Below are 22,153 nucleotides of genomic sequence, written 5' to 3'. Positions count from 1 at the left end.
AATATTTAAATTAGTGCATTTTTTTTTAATTAAAAAGTAGATACAGTCCTAGGAATGAAGGTAAAAAGACAATAAGCTAAAAGGAAAAGTTACCCAAAAATGAAAATTTGTTGTCATTTACTGACTCTCATGTTGTTCCAAACCCGTATGACTTTCTTTCATGGAATGCAAGAGAAGAAATTCTGAAAAATATTGAAGCTGCACTTTTCTTCCACACAATGATAGTGATTGGAGACTGAGGCTGTCAACATGACATTTTCATTTTTTGGTATATGCATAGAATGGATCGAATCAGAAAGAAACACACTTGTCTGCTTGCCATAGGGTAATCTTAACCCTGGGTTAACCTAATCCTTGGTTATATTTTTCTACATTTCACACTGATCATACTTGACCCTTTACCTCTGGCACCACAATTCACTCTAGAGCAGCTAGGGCTTCAAAATCAAGCTTTAAAATGGATGCTTATCTATGCAATACAGGTTTACTCAGGGTTAAAGTTACTTTTAGCCCTTGGCCAAGTGGTGGTGGCGTAGTGGCTAAATCACAGAGCTGTTAATCAGAAGGTCACAGGTTCTAATCCCACGGCCACCACCATTGTGTCCTTGAGCAAGGCACTTAACTCCAGGTTGCTCCAGGGGGATTGTCCCTGTAATAAGGGCTCTGTAAGTCGCTTTGGATAAAAGCGTCTGCCAAATGCATAAATGTAAATGTAAATATAAAGAATGTTAAATGTCAGAATAATAGTAGAGAGAATTATTTATTTCAGCTTTTATTTCTTTCATCACATTCCCAGTGGGTCAGAAGTTTACATACACTTTGTTAGTATTTGGTAGCATTGACTTTAAATTGTTTATCTTGGGTTAAACATTTTGGGTAGTCTTCCACAAGCTTCTCACAATAAATTGCTGGAATTTTGGCCCATTCCTTCAGACAGAACTGGTGTAACTGAGTCAGGTTTGTAGGCCTCCTTGCTTGAACATGCTTTTTCAGTTCTGCCCACAAATTTTCTATCGGATTAAGGTCAGGGCTTTGTAGCTTGTCTTTGTTGTCCTTAAGCCATTTAGCCACAACTTCGGAGGTATGCTTGGGGGTCACTGTCCATTTGGAAAACCCATTTGTGACCAAGCTTTAATTTCCTGGCTGATGTCTTGAGATGTTGCTTCAATATATCCATATAATTTTCCTTCCTCATGATGCCATCTATTTTGTGAAGTGCACCTGTCCCTCCTGCAGCAAGGCACCTCCACAACATGATGCTGCCAGCCCCATGCTTCAGGGTTGGGATGGTGTTCTTAGGCTTGCAAGCCTCACACTTTTTTCTACAAACATAACAATGGTCATTATGGCCAAACAGTTACATTTTTGTTTCATTAGACCAGAGGATATTTATCCAAGATCTTTGTCCCTATGTGCACTTGCAAACTGTAGTCTGGCTTTTTTATAGCAGTTTTGGAGCAGTGACTTCTTTCTTGCTGAGCAGCCTTTCAGGTTATGAGGATATAGAACTCATTTACTGTGGATATAGATACTTGTCTACCCGTTTCCTCCATCATCTTCACAAGGTCTGGGATTAATTTGCACTTTTTGCACAAACAACATTCATCCCAAGGAGACAGAATGCGTCTCCTTCCTGAGCGGTATGATGGCTGTGTGTTCCTATGGTTTTTATACTTGCATACTATTGTTTGTACAGATGAATGTGGTACCTTCAGGCATTAGGAAATTGCTCCCAAGGATGAGCCAGACTTGTGGAGGTCCACAATTTCTTTTTTTTGAAGTCTTGGCTAATTTCTTTTGATTTTCCCATGATGTCAAGCAAAGAGGCACTGAGTTTGAAGGTAGGTCTTAACCTACATCCACAGGTACACCTCCAATTCAGTACACCTCCTATCAGAAGCTAATTGGCTAATTGTCTAAAGGCTTGACATAATTTTCTGGAATTTTCCAAGCTGCTTAAAGGCACAGTTAACTTAGTGTATGTAAACCTCTGACCCACTGGAATTGTGATATAGTCATTAAATGTGAAACAATCTGTCTGTAAACAATTGCTGGAAAAATGAACTTGTGTCATGCACAAAACAATATTAAAACTAATATTAAATCTGTGGAATGGTTAAAAAAAATTGTTTTAATGACTTCAACCTAAGTGTATGTAAATTTCTGACTACAACTGAATGGTAAAACATATAACAAAACATTTCGATTTAGTTTAGAATGAGACTGTGGCAGCAGGGGCGTGGTCAAGCGCCCGTCCGGGAGAGAAAAGCGGTAAGGGAGCTTACACCTGAGCTAAATTATGTCTAACACCTTTCTCTAATTTCAGTGAGCACAGGGAGAGCAGCATAAAAGCCAGCCAGAGGGCCTCCATCAGGGGAGGAAATGAGTCAAAACACAAAGATGCCTACTGTGTTCCTTGTGTATTTAAAGTGATTTCAAGTATAGAGAGGGTGCTACACCCGAACAAGCCATATTATTGTACAAGTACTCAAAGGGTGTAAATTAAAAGCCTTACCGGAGAATTGGGAAAAGTCTTTCGTACTTCCTGTAAAGTGTTACAGAGACTTAGGGTTAGGCATGAAAATATACCATCATCATCAGTCTGGGGGTTCATGCAGCCAAGCAAATGCCTTTGAGATAAACAAATAGCTCTCTCCAGGTAAATTACAGTCCCTATTTGGGACAGGACCCTTAACAGAACACATTAGAACCTTTATGAAAATGCAATGAGCTCAAGGGGGGGGAAATATATGCCAAATTCCTGGAGACGCTGCCTCCCTCTGAACCTTTATCCACTGGTTGGGACACTTGACAAATGATTGGTTAACAAACTATTTGAAGTCATCTTTCATAGTATTAATTTGATTTATTATTGTACTGACAATTATTTTTACACATTTTTGGAGGCACTACCTAGACACCCATAGGAGAAAAATAACTAATGAGATGTTTTTAATATCTCATTTTTTCTACTAAACACCAATGAGATCAAATGGAGAACAACTGGAAAGAGACCCTAATCTCACACGTCTATTGTAGGAGAAACTGGTCATTGAAATCTGAAATTTCAATAAACATTCAAAGATTTCTCATCAAATTCTTCAAATCTTCCAAATATTCTGAGCTATCACATTAATTTTATAGATTTAAACACTTGCTGTATGTCAAAATTGATCTCATTTGTGTCTATTTTTTTCTATTATGGTATTTTAAGAGAAACATATGAGAAAAAGTTGTTACTTTAATGAGTCATAATTGAGAACTCCCCATTAAGTCCCCAGAGCTATGAAAGAACAACATCTGAAAATAATAAAAATAAATTAAAACGATTTTGGATAGCTATTGTTTTTATATTTCTTTATTCCATGCAAATGTTTAATATTTGAATGCCCATTTTATTTTATTTTTAAAGTTAATTAAATATATTTAATTAACTTTAGAATCAGCATGTGCCACAATAAAGTCACCACAAAGAATATAAAAATCAAAAAGAAATCCACACTGAATATTGGTTCTGACATAAGCCCATATTCCTCAAGATAAGCAGAATTATTTTAGCTTGGAGTGCTGTAGAAGAAAGCCGTTTACTACCGCTGAATGATCAGAAACATATTTGCTCTCATGAGGACCGATCCAGAGAGTGTGGGGGAGGTAATAAGAGTAAAGCAGTAGGATATAAAAGAAAGACAGAGGAATTCTTTTAATTTTAACCCCAGGCCACACATGTGTCATCCCTTCTGACCTTCTTCCTATAAGTCATTCATGACGAAGCAATATCCTGAGGGAAAAGACTCATGGATCTTCCTTCAAAGCCTGTGGGGCTCAGCACGTTCAAGCAGCCCATCACGACAAATAAATTCACCCCCTAACTCCCATTGCCCATCAAAGGGAAGAGAGAAATTATGCCAGAAACTTCTAAAAGATATTATGCGTTTTGGCAGCATTTGTTACACCGAGTCTGTCTTCTCAGTTCAGCTTTAAGAAACAAATAAAGCCCACAGTTTATTTGAGGGTCCATATTACCTTTCCTTTAATATGTAGCAACTGCTGGAATGGTGAAATCTATCAATTATGCATTTTTTTTTTCAGGAATGTAAATTGATACATTTACATATACAATTTTAGCTACCAAACTTTCCATCACCAATTTCACAAAAAAATAACATAACCATGTTTGAAAGTGCATTTATTTATTTAAATAAATGTAATAAACAAAATAAATACATTATTTATATACACTACCGCTCAATTTTGAATTCTTGAATTCAATGAATTCTTTATTATTCTTTTTTCCCCCTATTTTAGAATAATAGTAGTCATCAAAACTACAGAAATTGAACTATGGGAATTATGTTGTGACAAAAAAAGAAATTGTTATATTTTATCATCTTCAAAGTAGCCACCTTTGCCACCTGACATTTTCTCAACCAACTTCTTGAGGTATCACACTGAGATGCTTTTTAAACAGTATTGAAGGTGTTCCCATCTTTGTTGGGAACTTATTGGCTGCTTTTCTTTATTATTAGGTCCAAGTCATTCATTCAAAAACGTTTTTAATTTTATTTTTTATATAATGTTAGTTTTGTAATGAAATAAATTAATATGTTGGCACAATAATATTTTTGTCAACAAAAATAATTTCAAACATTTAAGCATACGCATTCAGATCATGAGAACAATTTCAAATTTTTGACCTGAAACTTTTGAACTTATATTTATATACTGATAAACCAACATATTGGGCAGAATCTGGCCACTTTAAGATTATTAGCATGTCCAACAGCCTTGCCAATAAATAATTCTCATTTTTAGTTTAAATATAGTTTTGTGGCACATTTGTTGTTATTAAATGATATCTTACTATATTGGCATTATCGCCCATCTGTCACCCTGCTTTACAGATATTGGTATCGGCACTGGCCCTCAGTCAATTGCATGGGATGCAAAATGCAGTGGTACAATGAGTCTGTAACCAGTTTATGGACTAAATGACAATTTTTGTGTATTAAGGGGAAAATTTGAGTGTTAAAACAGCCAAGCATTTTCTTCAATTATTCCGGTCACACTTAAAGGAATATTCTGGGTTCAATACAATTTAAACTCAGTCGACAGCATTTGTGGCATAATGTTGATTACCAAAAAAAACTATATTAAATATTTTTTTATAATAAATAAATGTTCAACTTGCCCCTCCTTTTTTCTTAAAAATGTAAATAATAATAAATAAATAAACAAAAATATCAAGGTTACAGTGAGGCATATAAAATTGAAGTGAATGTGGCCAATTTTTGGAGTGTTTAAAGGCAGAAATGTAAAGCTTATAATTTTATAAAAGCACTCACATGAATTATTTTGTTGAGCTGTAGAGTTGTTTAAATCATCATATTTACAGTAATTTAAGGGTTTGTTGGCATTACAATGTCATGGCAACGAAGTTGTAAAGTTGGCTATAACTTTACACAGAAGAGGTTAGTAAGTGTCACGATTCCCTTGTTGTCTGCCCTGGTTTCACTTGTCTTTGTCTAAAACTACACTTCTGTTACGGATGAGATGAAGGCAGACGTGGAGTGAGGATCTAATTGCAGTGATTCTTTATTGGACACGGTGAAAACTGAACAGACAAAACCAGAATGATCGACCCACAATGGATCTAGCAGGGTTCCTCAAAGAGCTGACAGAGGCGGACTTGTCTTTCCGGGAATTCTCCCACTTCTTTGCCAGCGTGGCCAGTTACACCGGCTGGGATGACCATACCTTGAAGGTGGCGTACCGGTTCGGTGTACCCAAACACCGGTGGTGGGAATTGCCGGAGACCGGAGACTGCACCTGGCGGGAGTATGTGGGACTCATCCTGGAGGAGCCACCTGTCCTGATCCCGGCTCCCGCCTCTGGGCTTTCCTCGCCAGCCACGGTGAGTGAGCCAACCCCCACGCCTGCCGTGGTCAACGAACCAGCGCTGCCAACTTCATCCGCCCGGAGGAGGAGGAAAAGAGGAAAGGCCTCTGCTCTCCAGCCTCCGCCAACCTCGGCCAACCAGCCAATGCCTGCAGCCTCGAACGTCAGGGAGCCAGTGCCTGTAGCCTCGACCGTCCCAGAGCCAGCACCTGTAGCCTCGACCGTCCCAGAGTTAGCACCTGTAGCCATGACCGTCCAAGAGCCAGCGCATCTCGAGTCTACCAGGGCTCCGCTTCACCTACCTCGGCTCCGCCCTCGGAGTTCCCCATGGCTGTGGTCCTGAGGCCGCCTCCCAGGCCTCCTGAACCTGTCTTTGCTCTGTGGTCTGCTCCCAGGCCACCTGATTCAGTCCTCTTGTGGCCACCCTGGACTGCCTGTCTGCCCCCTGTGCCTCCTTGGACTGCCTGTCTGCTCCCTGTGCCCCCTTGGACCGCCTTCTTGCCCTCTGTACCCCCTTGGACCGCCTTCTTGCCCTCTGTGCCTCCTTGGACTGCCTGTCTGCCCCCTGTGCCTCCTTGGACTGCCTGTCTGCTCTCTGTGCCCCCTTGGACTGCCTGTCTTGTGCTCCGTTAGTCTGTCTGTTTGCCCCTTGTGCTCCCTTGGTCCGTCTGTTTGCCTCTTGTCCCCTCTTTGACCTGCCCCCCCTCACTCCTTGGACGATTATTTTTTTTTTTTGGGGTATTCCCTTTTTTGGTTTTTGTTTTGAGGAGCGTCTGGAAGCCGCTCCTTTCAGGGGGGGTTATGTCACGATTCCCTTGTTGTCTGCCCTGGTTTCACTTGTCTTTGTCTAAAACTACACTTCCCATGATCCCCGGCCCTTATCACTGCCAGCCCTGTGTCATTGTGCTCACCTGATTGTAGTTTGTCATCATCATGTCTCATCATCATGTTTGTTCTCCATTCCCTTGACGATCGTTGATGTTTGTGGATGCCTGTTTCCGTGCTCGTTGTATGTTTATCCAGCCTATTATACCTTTGAATGTTTTTTGTGTTTTTGTTTTATTTTCCCCATTGTGGGTATTTCCTTTGTTCTGGTTTTGTCTGATCAGTTTTCACCGTGTCCAATAAAGAATCACTGCAATTAGATCCTCACTCCACGTCTGCCTTCATCTCATCTGTAACAGTAAGCGATTTGATCACACTAAAATCATGTTTACAGGCATATTGTTTATGTCTTGTGGCTATACATTTGAAACAGTGAGTGTTTTAACGCTCAAAAATTGTCTACAACCACTTCCATTGTAAGTGCCTGCTTTTTTAAAGAAAATTATTTTAAAGGTAATCAATACTATGCCACACATGCTGTTGATTGAGCTTAACTTGTATCAAACCTGGAATATTCCTTATTTGTAAATACCTCTAGCTATTCTGTCTGTGATAGTACCTAAAGCACCAGAATACTGCAAAGTCATGAGCCCCAACACCATGTAAGCCAGCATAAAGCATGTTGGTACACATCTGTGGCTTTAAGTGCTAATTGAAGTTCAAATTTTGTAAGGTTGCTTGCCTAGCTCATGGCAAACCTTTCTGGCTTGGAACAGCATCAGGTTATTTTTCCATTTGTGGTTAAGAGTCAAAAACATCTACCAAGCAAGAATTTTCACTTCGTTGTGATAGTTGATCCATTCCTGGCCAAATTCTCTCTATTCTGCACAGAACATTTGTGCGGCCCGAATATACACACACTTTTTAGACCTCATTTGTCTCTGTTTATGCTCCGTGTAGACACTCTGCAGTTTCAGTAAGAGGCTTTCAACAAAAGGAGCCGAAAATAATAGACTACCTTTCCAAAAGGGTGCAATTTGACTCCAGCCTTAGTCAGTAACTCCAAAAAGCCTGTACAGAGACTGCAACCTAAAATGCCTCCTGTTAGAAATTAGACTTTGTGTTTAAGCAAGCAGGCAAGCTCTTCTGGCTAATCTTTAGAAGAAAATATTGTGAGCAGATACAGAGAGTGATCACCACTGATTGAACAGATTTGGTGGAATACAGGTCCATTCTCCACCCTTTTTTACTCCACCTTTTAAAAACCATCTTGGCTCTAAGTGTATTTGTTTTCATAAATAATCTTTCTGTGTAATATCCAAGTACTTACAGCTGTTCCTCCATTATATACGAGATTTAATGATTTTACAACCACAGATTGGCTTCGATATAAATTCCAGCCACTGTATCAAAAGTGGTAAGAAATTTGCTGATGTCAGGAGTGTTGGTGAAAACTGTATTTAAAGTTCACACAAAAATGAAAATTGTGTCATTATTTACTCAGCCTTATGTTGTTCCAAACCTGTATGAATATCTTCCATGGAGAACAAATAATAATAATAAAATGAATAATAAAAAATAAATAAATTAAAAGAATATTTTTGTAATTAATGTGACTTTAATACTTAAAAGGAATAGTTCAACAACAGATACAAATTCTGTAACACTTTAAAATGAGGTTACATGTTAATAACATTAGTTAACCTAAACTTATTCATTTTGGTTCATGTTAACTTCAACATATACTAACATATTTTTAAAATCAAAAGTTGTTAATATTACTAAATGCACTGCGAACTGAAATGAACTAACAATGAACAATTGTATTTTTTTATTAACTAACATTTACAAATAATATTAAATACCGTGGGAACACTTTACAATAAGGTTCCATTTGTTAACATTAGTTAACATGAACTAACAATGAACAATAATTTTACTGCATTTATTAATTTTGCATAATTGTTATTTCACCATACACCAATTCATTTTTTTTTAAACAGAAAATTATACTTGTTAACATTTGTTAATGCACTATGAACTGATATGAACGAACAATAAACAACCAAGAGTGTTATTAACTCTATAAGTTATATTCTTCAAATATTCACACTTTGTGTTCCATAGAAGAAAGAAAGTCATATGGACTTGAAACAACATGTGGGAGAGTAAATTATGACAAATTGTCATTTTTGGGGGAATAATTCTTAAAGACTATGTTAAATAGCGTGGTAATGCAATTGTAAAGACTTGAGTAATCAATTTCTTATCTCTATCTTTAATGCATAGCAGACGTGCATACGTCAACATATTTACTGGTTTGTGGGAAGTGACTTTCATGAGGGTCTTCTCCGGTAGCCCTCAACCAGCACCCACAGCACAATACTGTATGACCACATGAAGAATACAGCTGTTCTATGAAACCAGGGCCCGGTACCAAACACACACCACAAATGAAGCAAACATGGAGTTGAGTCTAGAACAGTATGCTCATTCCAGTGAAAAAAATGCCAGCATATTTCCCTATCCTCAGCACTTTCACTCAGCTGCCTTCAGTATGTGCCATGAACCACACACAGTCTGACAAGACATAATTTATGTTCACATCATAAATTCAGAGACTTGAAAATTGGATAAAAGATGGTCTTAATTAGGTCAGTGTTGTTTCGCAATTACCACTCACATAAAAGTAATGCAGTGGGACCACAGTATAATGATGGTATCAGATGGTAATACCATGGTACTTACCATGATGCTGAATGAGTACCATACTCAAATACTTTCAGAACTGGACTGGGAAGAGAAATCGGCCCAGGATTTTACATCGGCCCAGAAGTTGTTGAAGGCAATCTGCATAACATGGCGGCTCTTTTTAGCTTATCGCAGCCCATTCTGCCCGTTTCGTGGCCGACCCACCATCCCGCTCGGTTCTCCCGATGGCCAGTCTGCCCTGAATACCATGATTTTTTTTACATGACACTCCAAGGTACTCCTTGAAATGTATAACACCATGGTATTACCATGCTGTCATGTCCAAAAAATAATTATTTGTACCAGCTCTGAAGGTATTTGAGTATGGTACTCATTCAGCATCATGTAAGTACCATGGTAATATTTTTTTATGTTATAAAGTGGAGACTGTAAATATAATCTAAATCATCAAATAATAACTAGTTATTTGTTTGTTATACTTTGACGTATACAATAATACTGAATGATTAGCATATTCATATATAATGGCATTAAAATGGTACACAAAGGTACTTCAAACAATACCATGATATTCCCATGGTACGTGTACAACATTTTTTATATTCACAGTACATGTCCAAGAAATGTGGAATTACCATGGTACCATGTCTGAAAAACCATGGTACTTTTTGTAATTCAAAGGATGAAGACAATTATTGTATATAGCCTATACAATAATACTCAAAAGATATTTGAAACAATTCCATGGTTTTACCATGATACCTATAAAAACAGGCTATTTCTATGGTACATGTCCAAAAATCTATGACATTACCTTGGTACTATGTTCAAATAATAATGGCAATACCAAGGCACTTTTCTATATGTGAGAGGTTGGGGACTTTAAGTTAAAAATGACTCAACTAAAAAAAAAAAAAATATATAGTTTATTGCTTTTTGTTCACTTGATAACATGAGCAATTCAACTCCGAAAGGAAAAAGACATTGAGAGCATTTACATGAACACTGATATGCTGATAACTACTAAAAATCAGATTACTCAAAAAATATGACTATGTAAGAAATCCATGTTTACATGAGATTTGAAATAATCACACTATTCTCTGCTTTTGACGTCATCACATTAACAGGCATGTGCACAACACTTGTGCACATTAGAAAGAACTGGGTAAAGGTGTTCACATGCAATGCTAAATTAGGGTAATGAGCAAAAATATAGTGTCAATCAGTATATGCTCAAACCGTTTATGACCTTACCCTGACAAAGGAATGCCGTTTAAAGTGTTGTTGGCCTAGTAAGCATAATCATGTAAGATTATTACTGCATGTAATGGGCTCACAGTTAATTTACTTTGGAGTGGTACTGTTGTATATGTAACAATAGAGATTAAAACAAAGAGGTGGGTAGCCTCAAAACAATGTTGAAAACCTGCCCTATGACACTGCACAAAACCAAACATCTCATTCCCCTCAATTATAGGCTAAATTACACAGTTAATTGTGCAGCATTTCAGTGCTGGAGCTTCACCCATAACACAGCTGGTGTGATGGGTATGAGTACCACACAGATGTGGTTCCCCAAATGATGACATGTGACATTAAACTAGGCAGTGCTGAAGCTTTTATACTATGCAGGACTAGATGAGAAGTTGTGTGAACAGGACAGTGAGAATCATCTCTACTGCTTTGCGTTTAACATACTGTTCCATTCAAAAAGAGGGCTGGGACCGCTGCTTGTTATCTCTGGCAGGCATAATGGAGCCTCGAGTAATGCCAATAGCAGAAGAAGGATTGCGCCAAGGGTCTGCTCATTACAACGGAGAGCAAAACAATCAGAATAATGATTTAGTGTGTCAGTGTTGCATACCAAAGCTATCTGGGCTTCCTGACCTGTACACAAACGCAACATTATCTACAGTTATAAAAGCTTTTCTGATGGAAAATCTCAGATAAAGTATCAAGTGCCACCTGTATTCTGTTATCAAAGAAGAAAAACTGGCCAGCATCTATGGGACTGATCAGGGTACTGGACAGTACTTTCCATGTGCATCTATAAATAAATCAGCCTGATCTCACAGTGAAATTGGAAAGAGTAGATTGTCTTTTCTTTCGTCTAAATCGGTATACAGTGACCAAAATTTGAAACAATGCCCCCAGTGGCCAAAGCGTAAGTGTTGTAGGGCACATTGGCACACGCTGATTCAATGCACTGCCAATCGTACCAGGTGGAAAGGTAAACACATTGAAATCACTGCAAACATATCTAAAAAGAATGTTGTATGTCAGCGTGTCGGCAAACAGTCATCCTAGGGTAACCCAAACTATCGGAAACATCATGCCGACTTCATGTGTGATCATGTTGCATAAATATCACAAAAGCCACATCCCATTAAAAGTCTTACTGTTAAAGGGATACTGTAGTTCACCCAAATATTTAAAATTGAACCACCCTCATGATGTTCCAAACCGACTTTCTTCTGTGGAACACAACTGGAGATGTTAGGCAGAATGTTAGCCTCAGTCACCATTCGAAAAAATAAAAAGATGCAATGAATGTGAAGGGTGACTGATGTTGTCATTCATGCCTAACATCTCCCTTTGTGTTCCACAGAAGAAAGAAAGTCAAACGGCTGTGGCTCAGTTGGTAGAGCGGGTCGGACCCAAAATACATGCTCTCTATTCCACAGTAAATTTGTTTTCAGTTTTAATCTACGTTTGCTCAGAACACAGTCATAAGCTGGATTTCCCGAAGCACTAAGTAGAACATTAGATGCACTTAAGTAGTGCTTAATGTCTAAGGCGCACTTCCCAAAAGCACCGTTGTTCAAAAAGCATAAAAACATTTGTAAATTAACAAGAGCTTTGAACCTATCCTAAGTCCATTAAGTGCAACTTAAACATATCTTTCTTCTATGAAAATATGTTGATCATTGGAAAGCCATTGTATACTGTTTCAGAGGATAAAAAAGTGCTGAAAAAATTACTATGAAATTAATACGCAGTTTGCGTATTTGACATGAAAGGTCTTAATTTACAAGACATGTAATACACTAAAATGTTAGGCTATATTACCCTTCTTTGATAAGAATAATTGTAATGGCAATTGAAAGACGATATGTACTTATTAAACAGATTATTTAAGGAGTCACACCTGTATGTGAGTAATGTGACAATGCAGTTTAAAACTTAATAAATGAGCTTAGAGAAATTATTTAAATATTGTTAATAAAGGAGATTTGAGTGAGAGTGTGCAAGTAGAGATTGCTTCTCTCTCTCATCCTCCTCTTCTTCTTACCTGTAATGGATGTTTCAAATCGGGCCGCTTATAGTCTTTTTACAAGGCAGTAACAAATTGTATGTTGCGTAATGGCAGTAAGGCTACAAGAACACAGTGCATTGAAGACTAACCAGATTATGCATTAATATTTAAATAGGCCTATGAGTAATTCAATAGACAGTCATTTTAATCCTGTTATGTGTGTATTTGTACAGTTTCCAGCCAAAGTAACAAAACTAAGAGCCCCTTACCTTATGATTCATATCATGCATAGAACATTCATGTTACATGCATTTATTGCGGCACTAATATTAATCTCTATGATTGAGCATCAATACATCTGAAACTCTGTCTAAAGCTATCATTATTTATTAAATTCTGTAGTAGTTAATACATTTTACCTCGACAAGGCTACAAACAACTTCCATGTTTGTCAGTATTTCAACATTATTTTCATTTTGATAAGACAAACTCCTGGACATATATTGGCCAAAATGATCAGCACCAGTGTGGACAGGACGACTTCTGTAACAAAGCACTTAAGTTCAGTTTTATAACGAGCAATTTACATGCTGGTTTGGGAAACAGGCGTTACTCAATCATAAAATAACGAGCGACATTAGATAAGATGATCCTAAAAGCTTAAGTTGCAATGTTATTTGGAAATGCAGCTATATTCAGTTCTGAGCTTAGTAAAATATTGGGAAAATTGTTCGGTCAAATCTTTGTGAATTGCACAGGCATATCATGAAAGCAAACCTGGTCACCTCTTGGGAGGAAGCCCTCCCATCATAAACCTGCCAATGCTTCAGCGAGAGGATGTCCTCTTCATGCCACCCATTTCTGCTCACCAGTGGTTGCCTCTTTAAGCTGATCCACAGTCAACTTTGCTTATCCAAATCTTAGGCTTAACTAGTACAAGGGCAATTTTAAGCAGGATTCAGATCAGTACAATGCAGCTTTGCTGTGGTGCCCAATTCACACTCCAGGGGAGCAGCATGTTGATGAGGAAAATATGTGTGGGTTAAGCAGATGGTGACATACATGATGTATGAACAAGCATCATGCTTTATGGGACTGCTATTCCAGAAAGATAGTGGAAATTAAACGAAAACAAAAACTCGAGAATGAAAATGACTTGAATAAAACAGACAAAGATGAATATATGAATAGAAGTTAATCCTTTCAACAATGCTGCTGTGCAAAGGCAAAACGTTGCAACTACCCATACACATTTAGTCAAAACTGAGTTATGTCTGAAATCGGTTCTCTTATGATCTGTCCTGCTACAGATGGGGTTGGGTATCCTCAAAATCAGAGAAAACAGACTGTAAAAACTGTAGAAACTACAAAATTTTCACTAAATCCAAAAAACATCTCCATTTCAGTATTTTAATTATTTTGAGTTTTACTCAAAATCATTTAAATCTAAATGTGAACTAGAAACTTTTCAATCCCACAGCACCCATTAAATGTCATTAAATGTCAAAAATTGACTGAGGAAGCCAACACAAATAATTTTCTAGCCAGAACTGCTTCCTAAATGTCATGCTAGGGTGTTGAGCCAAGGTCACACCAGTTGTTTAGTCTTCACAAACCCAAAAATGAGTTCATTAATCAAAGGTTTGAATGCCCGAAGAGCTGGAAAAGATGCTTAAGTCAACATATAATTGTTTTTGGCTTTGGGGTAAAACTAATATTGCATCTTGAACTAAATGCCGGAAGAAACATTTTAATCTAAAAATAAAACCACCAGTCAAATGTAGCTGAAATAAGCAAAACAGCCCATGCAGGATTTTAAAAAATATTATTCAACATAATGGGCCTTTCAAAAGACAAGGAATAACTTTATCTATGACACTGAAATTGATCCAAATAAAACTTATCACCATTTCAGTGTCTTACAAAATATGTACAATATATGTTATTATTTAACCAGTTATCCCTGACCTGTCGGATGCCACCAAAAATATGTTAGATGAACAAACACAATGTAAAAAACAACTCTTTGAATGTACCATGCAACGGTCATGATGTAATTCAATTGGAATTTACACAAACTGAAATGTGGCATTTCACTGCAATGAGGGTCACAGCTGGTAATCATTTAATCCAAGTAGGTGGCATTGGATTTCACTAGAGTAGCCATTAAAATGTGGACCAGTCACTTTATTATCTGCCTTTTATGTCATGCTAACTTATGGAGACCTACAAAGGCCCCTGTGGCCATAAATGAACCTCATTCATTTTGAAATTCATACAAAACATATTTCATATCAAGTGACTTATTGTATAAAGAGGATTGTTAAAAGTTCCTTTGAGCAAAATGAGCTAGATGCATGCAGCCAACAGGGCAATGATGCAAAGACCCCAGTTAGGGAAAGTAAATAAATGTAGTTACATACATACTTTACATTTTTCCCCAGTGATTAAACACATGTAAAATATGCTTGGGATGGACACCATGTATTTTTTTTTCCAATTAATTAAAACTCGTATTTGAAATTGAACTTAAGCCAGCAGCATAGCCATGTGCATATTACCTTTTTAATGTCATAAGCTACAGTTTTGTGTTACTCTAAAGGCAACATAAAACTCAGTAATTTCAGAGATAAAAGAGTGAGGAATAACTTCATGGTGAGACATCAAATGAGAAACAAGCCACTGATAGAGGCAACTTACATTATTTACAGTAAACAAGACCAACGATTCCAATGGACTTCAAGTTTGACGTAATATAACAGTATGAGTCTAAAGCAGTGGTACTCAACTGGATTTGCTTCAGTACTCATATTTTACTTAAGACATACAGTACTTTACAAAAGTAAATGAAAATGTTTTTAAAATTGGTTGCATGTAAATTTATATTTAATGTAGTCTTGGTCGAATGTTGTCATCTGCCTAATCTGGCTAGCTTTTATCTACCAAGTGACCTTATAGTTAATAGAAATATCTTAGAGTTTGATTGGCCTTTGAGGTCAACAACAAAAGACATGGGAAGCAATTTCTCTTCCCCTTTAGACGTCGATAAGCCTATTTAATTTGCAACTTTACCTATGTTTTATGATATAGTGAGTTCCATCTTATTAAATTCATTAAGCATTGTTTTTTCCCTCCCGTCTGTGACCCCATCAGAACAGACCTGTGACCCATTTTTAGGTCACGACCCACCAGTTTAGACTGCTCCAAATGACTTCTAGAAAGATTACTCAAGTGTTGAGGGGTGAAAGACAGAGCACACATATGTAGTCTGTAAATGAACAGCTGTGAAGTATTAACTTAACAAGCATGAGTAAAAGACTACTTAAAATGATGTTCAAAAATGCAATTGTGGAATAACAAGCATTCATATAAAATATTAATAATATTAAGTCCCATACTGGAAAAAAATATTTTCCTGCTCTGTGATTTTGAAATATAAAGAAAAAATATCTGGTTTTCAGTGAAAAATAACTAAATGTCTTATGCTTAAACTACCTGTCAATGGGGTAAGAAAAATAAGATTGTTTTTTGTTAACATTAGACAACTACATTAGTAAACATGAACTGAAATGAATAACACTTTTCCAGTACTTATTAATCTTGGTTAACATTCATTCTAGTATACTGTATATATTAAAGGATTAGTTCACCCAAAAATGAAAATTCCCTCATAATTTATTTACCTGCATACAATCCCAGTCTTTCTTCAGAAGAACACAAATTAAGATTTTTAGAAGAATATTTCAACTCTGTAGGTCCATACAATGCAAGTGAATGGGTGCCAAATTTTTGAAGCTCCAAAAAGTACATATAGCCATCAGGAAAATAATCCATATGATTCCTTTGGTCTAATTAATGTCTTCTGAAGCAAAACTAGTTGTGTGTAAGAAATTGATAATATTTCAAACTTTTTTCCTAAAAATTCACGAGGATCGATGCCATGCGCTTTGGCAAGTTCAAGAGAGAACTGGCATGTGAAATATGAAAAAATTGAAGCGCAGTGTTGTTTTAAACAGAGGAGCATAGATAATCATACATAGATGCCCCATTTGGTTGGTTTGGATACATCAATTGCGACGCCATCTTGTAACAGTGAACAAGAAGAGCTGTTGGAATCAGTTTGAATGCAAGTGAGTGAGTGGAGGAGATACCTAAGACCGAGCTCCTTGCTCAGACTGCTGCATTAGCTGCTTTTGTGTGAAAACAGTATTGTGGTCCATAGAAACAGCAGCTAATATGTTATCTATGGATGAATATCTATGCAGATGAGGCTTTTGCGCTTATGTCACATGAGAGGTAGTTTGAATTCAACCCTCGTCAACGTACAAACCTCAAGCTGGTCGGAAGTGAACAGTTTGAGTAAAAAAAAGCTTTAAAAATGGATCTACTTCTTATAAACACCCAGCGTTTTGCTTCAGAAGACGTTAATTAGATCACTGGAATCAAATTGATTATTTTTATGATGGCTATATGTACTTTTTGGTGCTTCAAAAAGTTAGCACCTATTCCCTTGCACTGTATTTTTTTTTAAAAAAACCTTTATTTAACCAGGAAAGGCACTTGAGATTACAAGAGCGTCCTGGCCAAGATGGGCAAGCAGCAAGTCATTTCACAGTTACAAACCGACAACATAACAATTAAAAAAATTGTAAAACACTAATTAAAAACATTTACAATCAAAAGCTTTAATCAATGACTTAAAAACACTTAGTGAAACAAGTTTATCCATTTTTAGGCTACCTTGTAAGGCATTCCAAGCCAATGGAGCAGATTACATAAAAGCCCTTTTGCCAAGATTAGTTCAAGCATTAGGGACAGTTAATAGAATTAGGTCCTCTGACCGAAGTGAACAACAGTTAAATTTAAAAATAATAAAAATGCACAAATAAAACGGGAGAAACCCCAGAATGGCTTTATATAGATAAACACATGCCAGTGACTGAGACTACATGTGCCTAAAGAAGGCCAGCCAACCCTTTCATATAAAGTGCAATGATGAGTAACAGTTGTGCAGTTTAGAATAAATCTCAATGCTCCATGATAAATTGTGTCAATTGATGTCAAACACTAGGCAGAAGCATTCATATATAAAATATCGCCATAGTCCAGCATAGGCAAAAAGTTGGCTAACACCAGCCTCCTTTTAGCCTTAAAAGAAAAATCCCAGTTTTAGCTTCAGTTTTCTTTGTAAGTTGCTGAATATGGGGCTGAAATGAAAGACTATCATCAACTAAAATCCCAAGATAATCATATGTGTATATAATTATAATTATATATAAGTAACAGAATCAATTGAATCACCCTGAAAAGTAGTAATTGTTGGAATCTTTTCTTTGCTTTAGAAAATGCCATTAGTTTGGTTTTGTCAGTGTTAAGTACAAGCTTCAAATGAGAAATTTGAACAGAATTAAAAGCAGTTTGCAATTTCTCAAAAGCTTTAACCAGAGACAAACATAGCAATACATTTTTATCAAATTGTTTTTATAAATTGTAAATAAGAGGGGACCGAGTACAGAGCCTTGAGGCACACAGTTACAGACCATCATTTTGTCAGATGAAAGGCCCTCAAATTGATTGCACTGTGTTCTATCAGACAGATAGTTTACAAACCATGCAACTACGTGTTCAGAAAGACCTATACTCAACAGTCTCTGCTTCAGGATTGCATGGTCAGTTGTATCTAAGGCTTTGACAGATCAATAAAAAGTGAGACACAGTGCAGTTTTTTATCAAGAGCATCTGTAATATCATTTAACACCTTCATGGCTGCTGTAATTGTGCTATGTTTCTTTCTGAAGCCTGATTGATACATTGATAAAATGAAGTTTGCATACAGAAACTCCTTAAGCTGCTCACTAACAAGAGTTTCAAGGATTTTAGCCAATGTCACCGCTTTGAAATTGGCCTATAATTGTTTAAAAGTTTAGGATCTCCACCTTTAAACAGAGGTAGGACAAATGCTGACTTCCAGATCCTGGGAATTTCATTACATTTCAGGGTAAGATTAAAAAGATATGCAAGAGGTTCGGCTGTAAAATCTGCAGCTAGTTTTAAAAGCAGGGATCATGAAGATCAGGACCAGTAGGTCTGTTATGATTGAAGCATGTTAAGGCTTTGTGCATCTCTTGAATTGAGAACGGTAATAAACTAAAACATTGACCAGCTATTGACTCAGCCATCCACGGTTGCATATTGACAGAAGAAATTGAATAAAATAACTTACCAGAAGATATGAAGTGCTTATTAAAACAATTCAATATTTCAGTTTTGTCATATACAGAAACTAAGTCTTTCATTATACATGCTGGTAATGTATTAGCATTGGTAATGCCCGAAATAGACTTGATAGCCTTCCAAAACGTTCCGGGATCATTCAGATTTTTTGTAATGATAGACCAAAAATATTCAGACTTAGTCTTCCTGAGAAGAGACAAACACTTTTTTCAAAGCTGCCTAAAGAGAAGCCAGTCAATATTAGAACATGATTTCCTTGCTTTAGCCCAGGCCAGATTGCGCTCTTGAATTAAACAGGACAGCTCATAAGAGAACCATGGATTATCGCAGCCTTTAACACGAAACTTGCAGAAAGGTTTGTTTGTTCATAATCTGTAAGAAGCAGTTTCCACATCAGGAATAAGCTCAATCCTGTTCCAGCTAAAATAAAATAAGTCGTGTAAAAAAGCCTGCTCATTAAAACTTTTTAGATTTCTCTTGTGAATAAAACGTAATTTTTGTCTTAGGGACCTTAGCATTTCTAACAGCAACAACAGCACAATGGTCACTTAAATCATTACAGAATACACCAGCAACAGAAAACTTATGCGGCACATTAGTCAATATCAAATCAATTAGGGTCGATTTCTCTGGAGATCTAATATTTGGGTGGGTGGGTTAATTAATGAGCTGAGTAAGATTCATAGAATCACAATACATTTTAAAATTCTCAGAGGCTGGTTTTAACCAACACCAGTTAAGATCCCCAATCAAAAGAGTACATTGTCAGATTTACGCACCCAGCGACAACAATCGTTTTTGCCTGGGTTCACCAAAGACAGTATGCAGAGTAACACCACAAGAACTGTCATCTTCTCAGAAGGAATGAAAATGAATGTAAGAATCAGTTTTAATGGAGGTGGCGGCTCAACGAAGAGGACAGTCATTAGGGAAATATTGAAGCACCGTTTACAGCCAGATAGTCAGGTAGACACGAAAATTTAGCAGTTCTGACCCGAACACTCCGCAAAGGGAACTGGGGATTCGGCCCAGGCCAGCCAGGGTGGGGGTGTTCCAGAACAGTCCTGGTTAATTTTGAGTCCATTACGGTCCAGGTTATCTGTTTCTGTGGTTTTGAAATTCTCAAGGATGAAGTGAGTTTTCTTTTACAACAGCAAAAACAAACGGATTTGCCGTTCACTGAACACCGTATTGACCTACAGAGCTTAAATACCTACAGAGCTGAAATATTCTTTTAAAAATCTTAATTTGTGTTCTGCTGAAGAAAGACAAGATGACATGAGGGTCAGTAAATGATGAGAGAATTTCATTTTTGGGTGAACTATTCTTTTAATACATTTTAACATTAAAAGTTGAATATAAAAATGTATTGCATTATAAAATATCATGAACTGTAAAATGAACGATTGTAAATATATAAATGAATAGAAACAATATATATGTTAAAAATATTGGTTGCTCTTTATATTACAGTATGTGCGCTTTCAGTATACTTACAGTGCTTACCCAAGAAAGTACCGATTAATATTATGTAACTACTTGTCCTTAATATGGGGTAAGATTAGGATTGGGGTTAGGTTTAGGGTTAGTATCTAGTAATTACTCTAGTTATTGTAATTATATAGTACGTAAAAATAGAACAGCACTATAAAATAAAGTGCTACCAAAATATTGTTCATAGTTAGTCCATGAACCCTAAAGAATGAACAAATGTTAACGAATAGAACCTTATTGTAAAGTGTTGCAGAAATAAGTGTATTTTTCTTACCCCACTGGCAAATATTTAGTTTAAAATTCCTTGACATTTTCAGGTTTTCCATGAAAAGTACTGTATCCACTCTTAAATATGTTTACATAGTTTTACTGAAAAACAAGACAAAAGTACCAAGAATGTATTTCTTTCATTTATTTATATATATTTTTGCACTGTTGAGGATTGCAGCAGAAACTGCAATCTGCAATCAGACTAACAAAAGCACACTGATGGTTATCACAATGAGATCACTACAGCTGTTTCCTGTGCCAGCATGGTGACACAATCTGTTGGGGTGAACCGAGCGTTAAGCTTTCATTGAAATATTCTCATCCATCACAGTTCATTGTGACCAGGCCCCTATTAGATAAAACAGCAGACTCAGTGATGGCATTAGGGAGAAGCTGGACTGAGTGCAGTTCTAAACAGCAAGGTCATTGAGATGCCACCCTCTAGTGTGTACTTCCGTTTCCTTGTCATACCACAATGCATTTCCATCCATGCAGTGACAGTAGTGAGATGTTGCCTGTTGTCATTGTGTTCTATCATGAGCTTATAATTTACATTATACTGGGTAAATGGCAATAGACAATGAGGTAAGAGCTGCATTCACTCATGATGGATTGTCTAGTAGCAGTATCAAAATATAAGCTCAGACCCTATGCTGGGAATATAAGCAGACCATCATACAGGAATATTAATTTATCAGGTAGTGTTTTAACTCATACTTGACCACTGTTTATGTAGGATCGATTGGTACTATTGGCTACTGTAGTTATTTAACCAACAGTGTTTATTTACTCTGTAACAGGGTCAGAAATAAAGGGGGGCTCATAAAATATATTATGTATTTTATAAATATATTCATCTTTTAGATTTATTTACATCGTTTTCCATCTGAATATTTTTATATATATATATATATATATATATATATATATATATATATATATATATATATATATATATAAAAATTCAGATGGAAAACGATGTAACTAAATCTAAAAGATGAATATATTTATAAAATACATAATATATTTGAAATGAAAGGATGACAAATAGTATACAGTGTATATATACATATATTATGTTTTGAACAAAATATGCCCTCATACAGATAAAAAAAAAAAAAAAGCCCCTGAAAATCAAATCCAGGGGGCACTTACTGAGTCGTCTGGTTTGTGGCCTCCATCGCCTTCATTGAGACTGTCATCTAGGAAATCATCATGGTGGCTGAGTGTGAACTCCCGGATAAAGACAGCGTCACTGTTACTACTACCTGTGCAAACCTGAGGAGAAAGTAAAAAATGTATTCTCATTAATTCAGTGCACCTTGACATCTATTATCATGTCAATATTACTTGGCTGTTTTGTTTATACATTTCTAGGTTTATTTAAATGCACGTTAAAGCTAAAATGTATATATTTGTTCTGTTTAGTAGCTTAATTTGCAGAGACAACTGTAAGTAAACAAC

The 22,153-nt window shown here is 36.6% G+C and overlaps 1 protein-coding gene across 1 annotated transcript in view; it reads right to left on the bottom strand.

Moving 5' to 3' along the window:
• LOC127650500 (ADAMTS-like protein 1) overlaps positions 1-22,153 on the bottom strand; it is a 177,226-nt gene that overhangs the window by 80,718 nt on the left and 74,355 nt on the right. The window contains exon 2 of the mRNA XM_052135952.1: positions 21,845-21,967. Within this exon, the coding sequence (XP_051991912.1) occupies positions 21,845-21,967 (123 nt within the window). The remainder of the gene's footprint in view (positions 1-21,844; positions 21,968-22,153) is intronic.

The sequence above is a fragment of the Xyrauchen texanus genome, chromosome 1, assembly GCF_025860055.1.
Source record: "Xyrauchen texanus isolate HMW12.3.18 chromosome 1, RBS_HiC_50CHRs, whole genome shotgun sequence".
Lineage (NCBI taxonomy): Eukaryota > Metazoa > Chordata > Actinopteri > Cypriniformes > Catostomidae > Xyrauchen > Xyrauchen texanus.
Note: the sequence above shows the minus strand (reverse complement) of the source record. Positions and strands in the feature narration are given on the sequence as shown.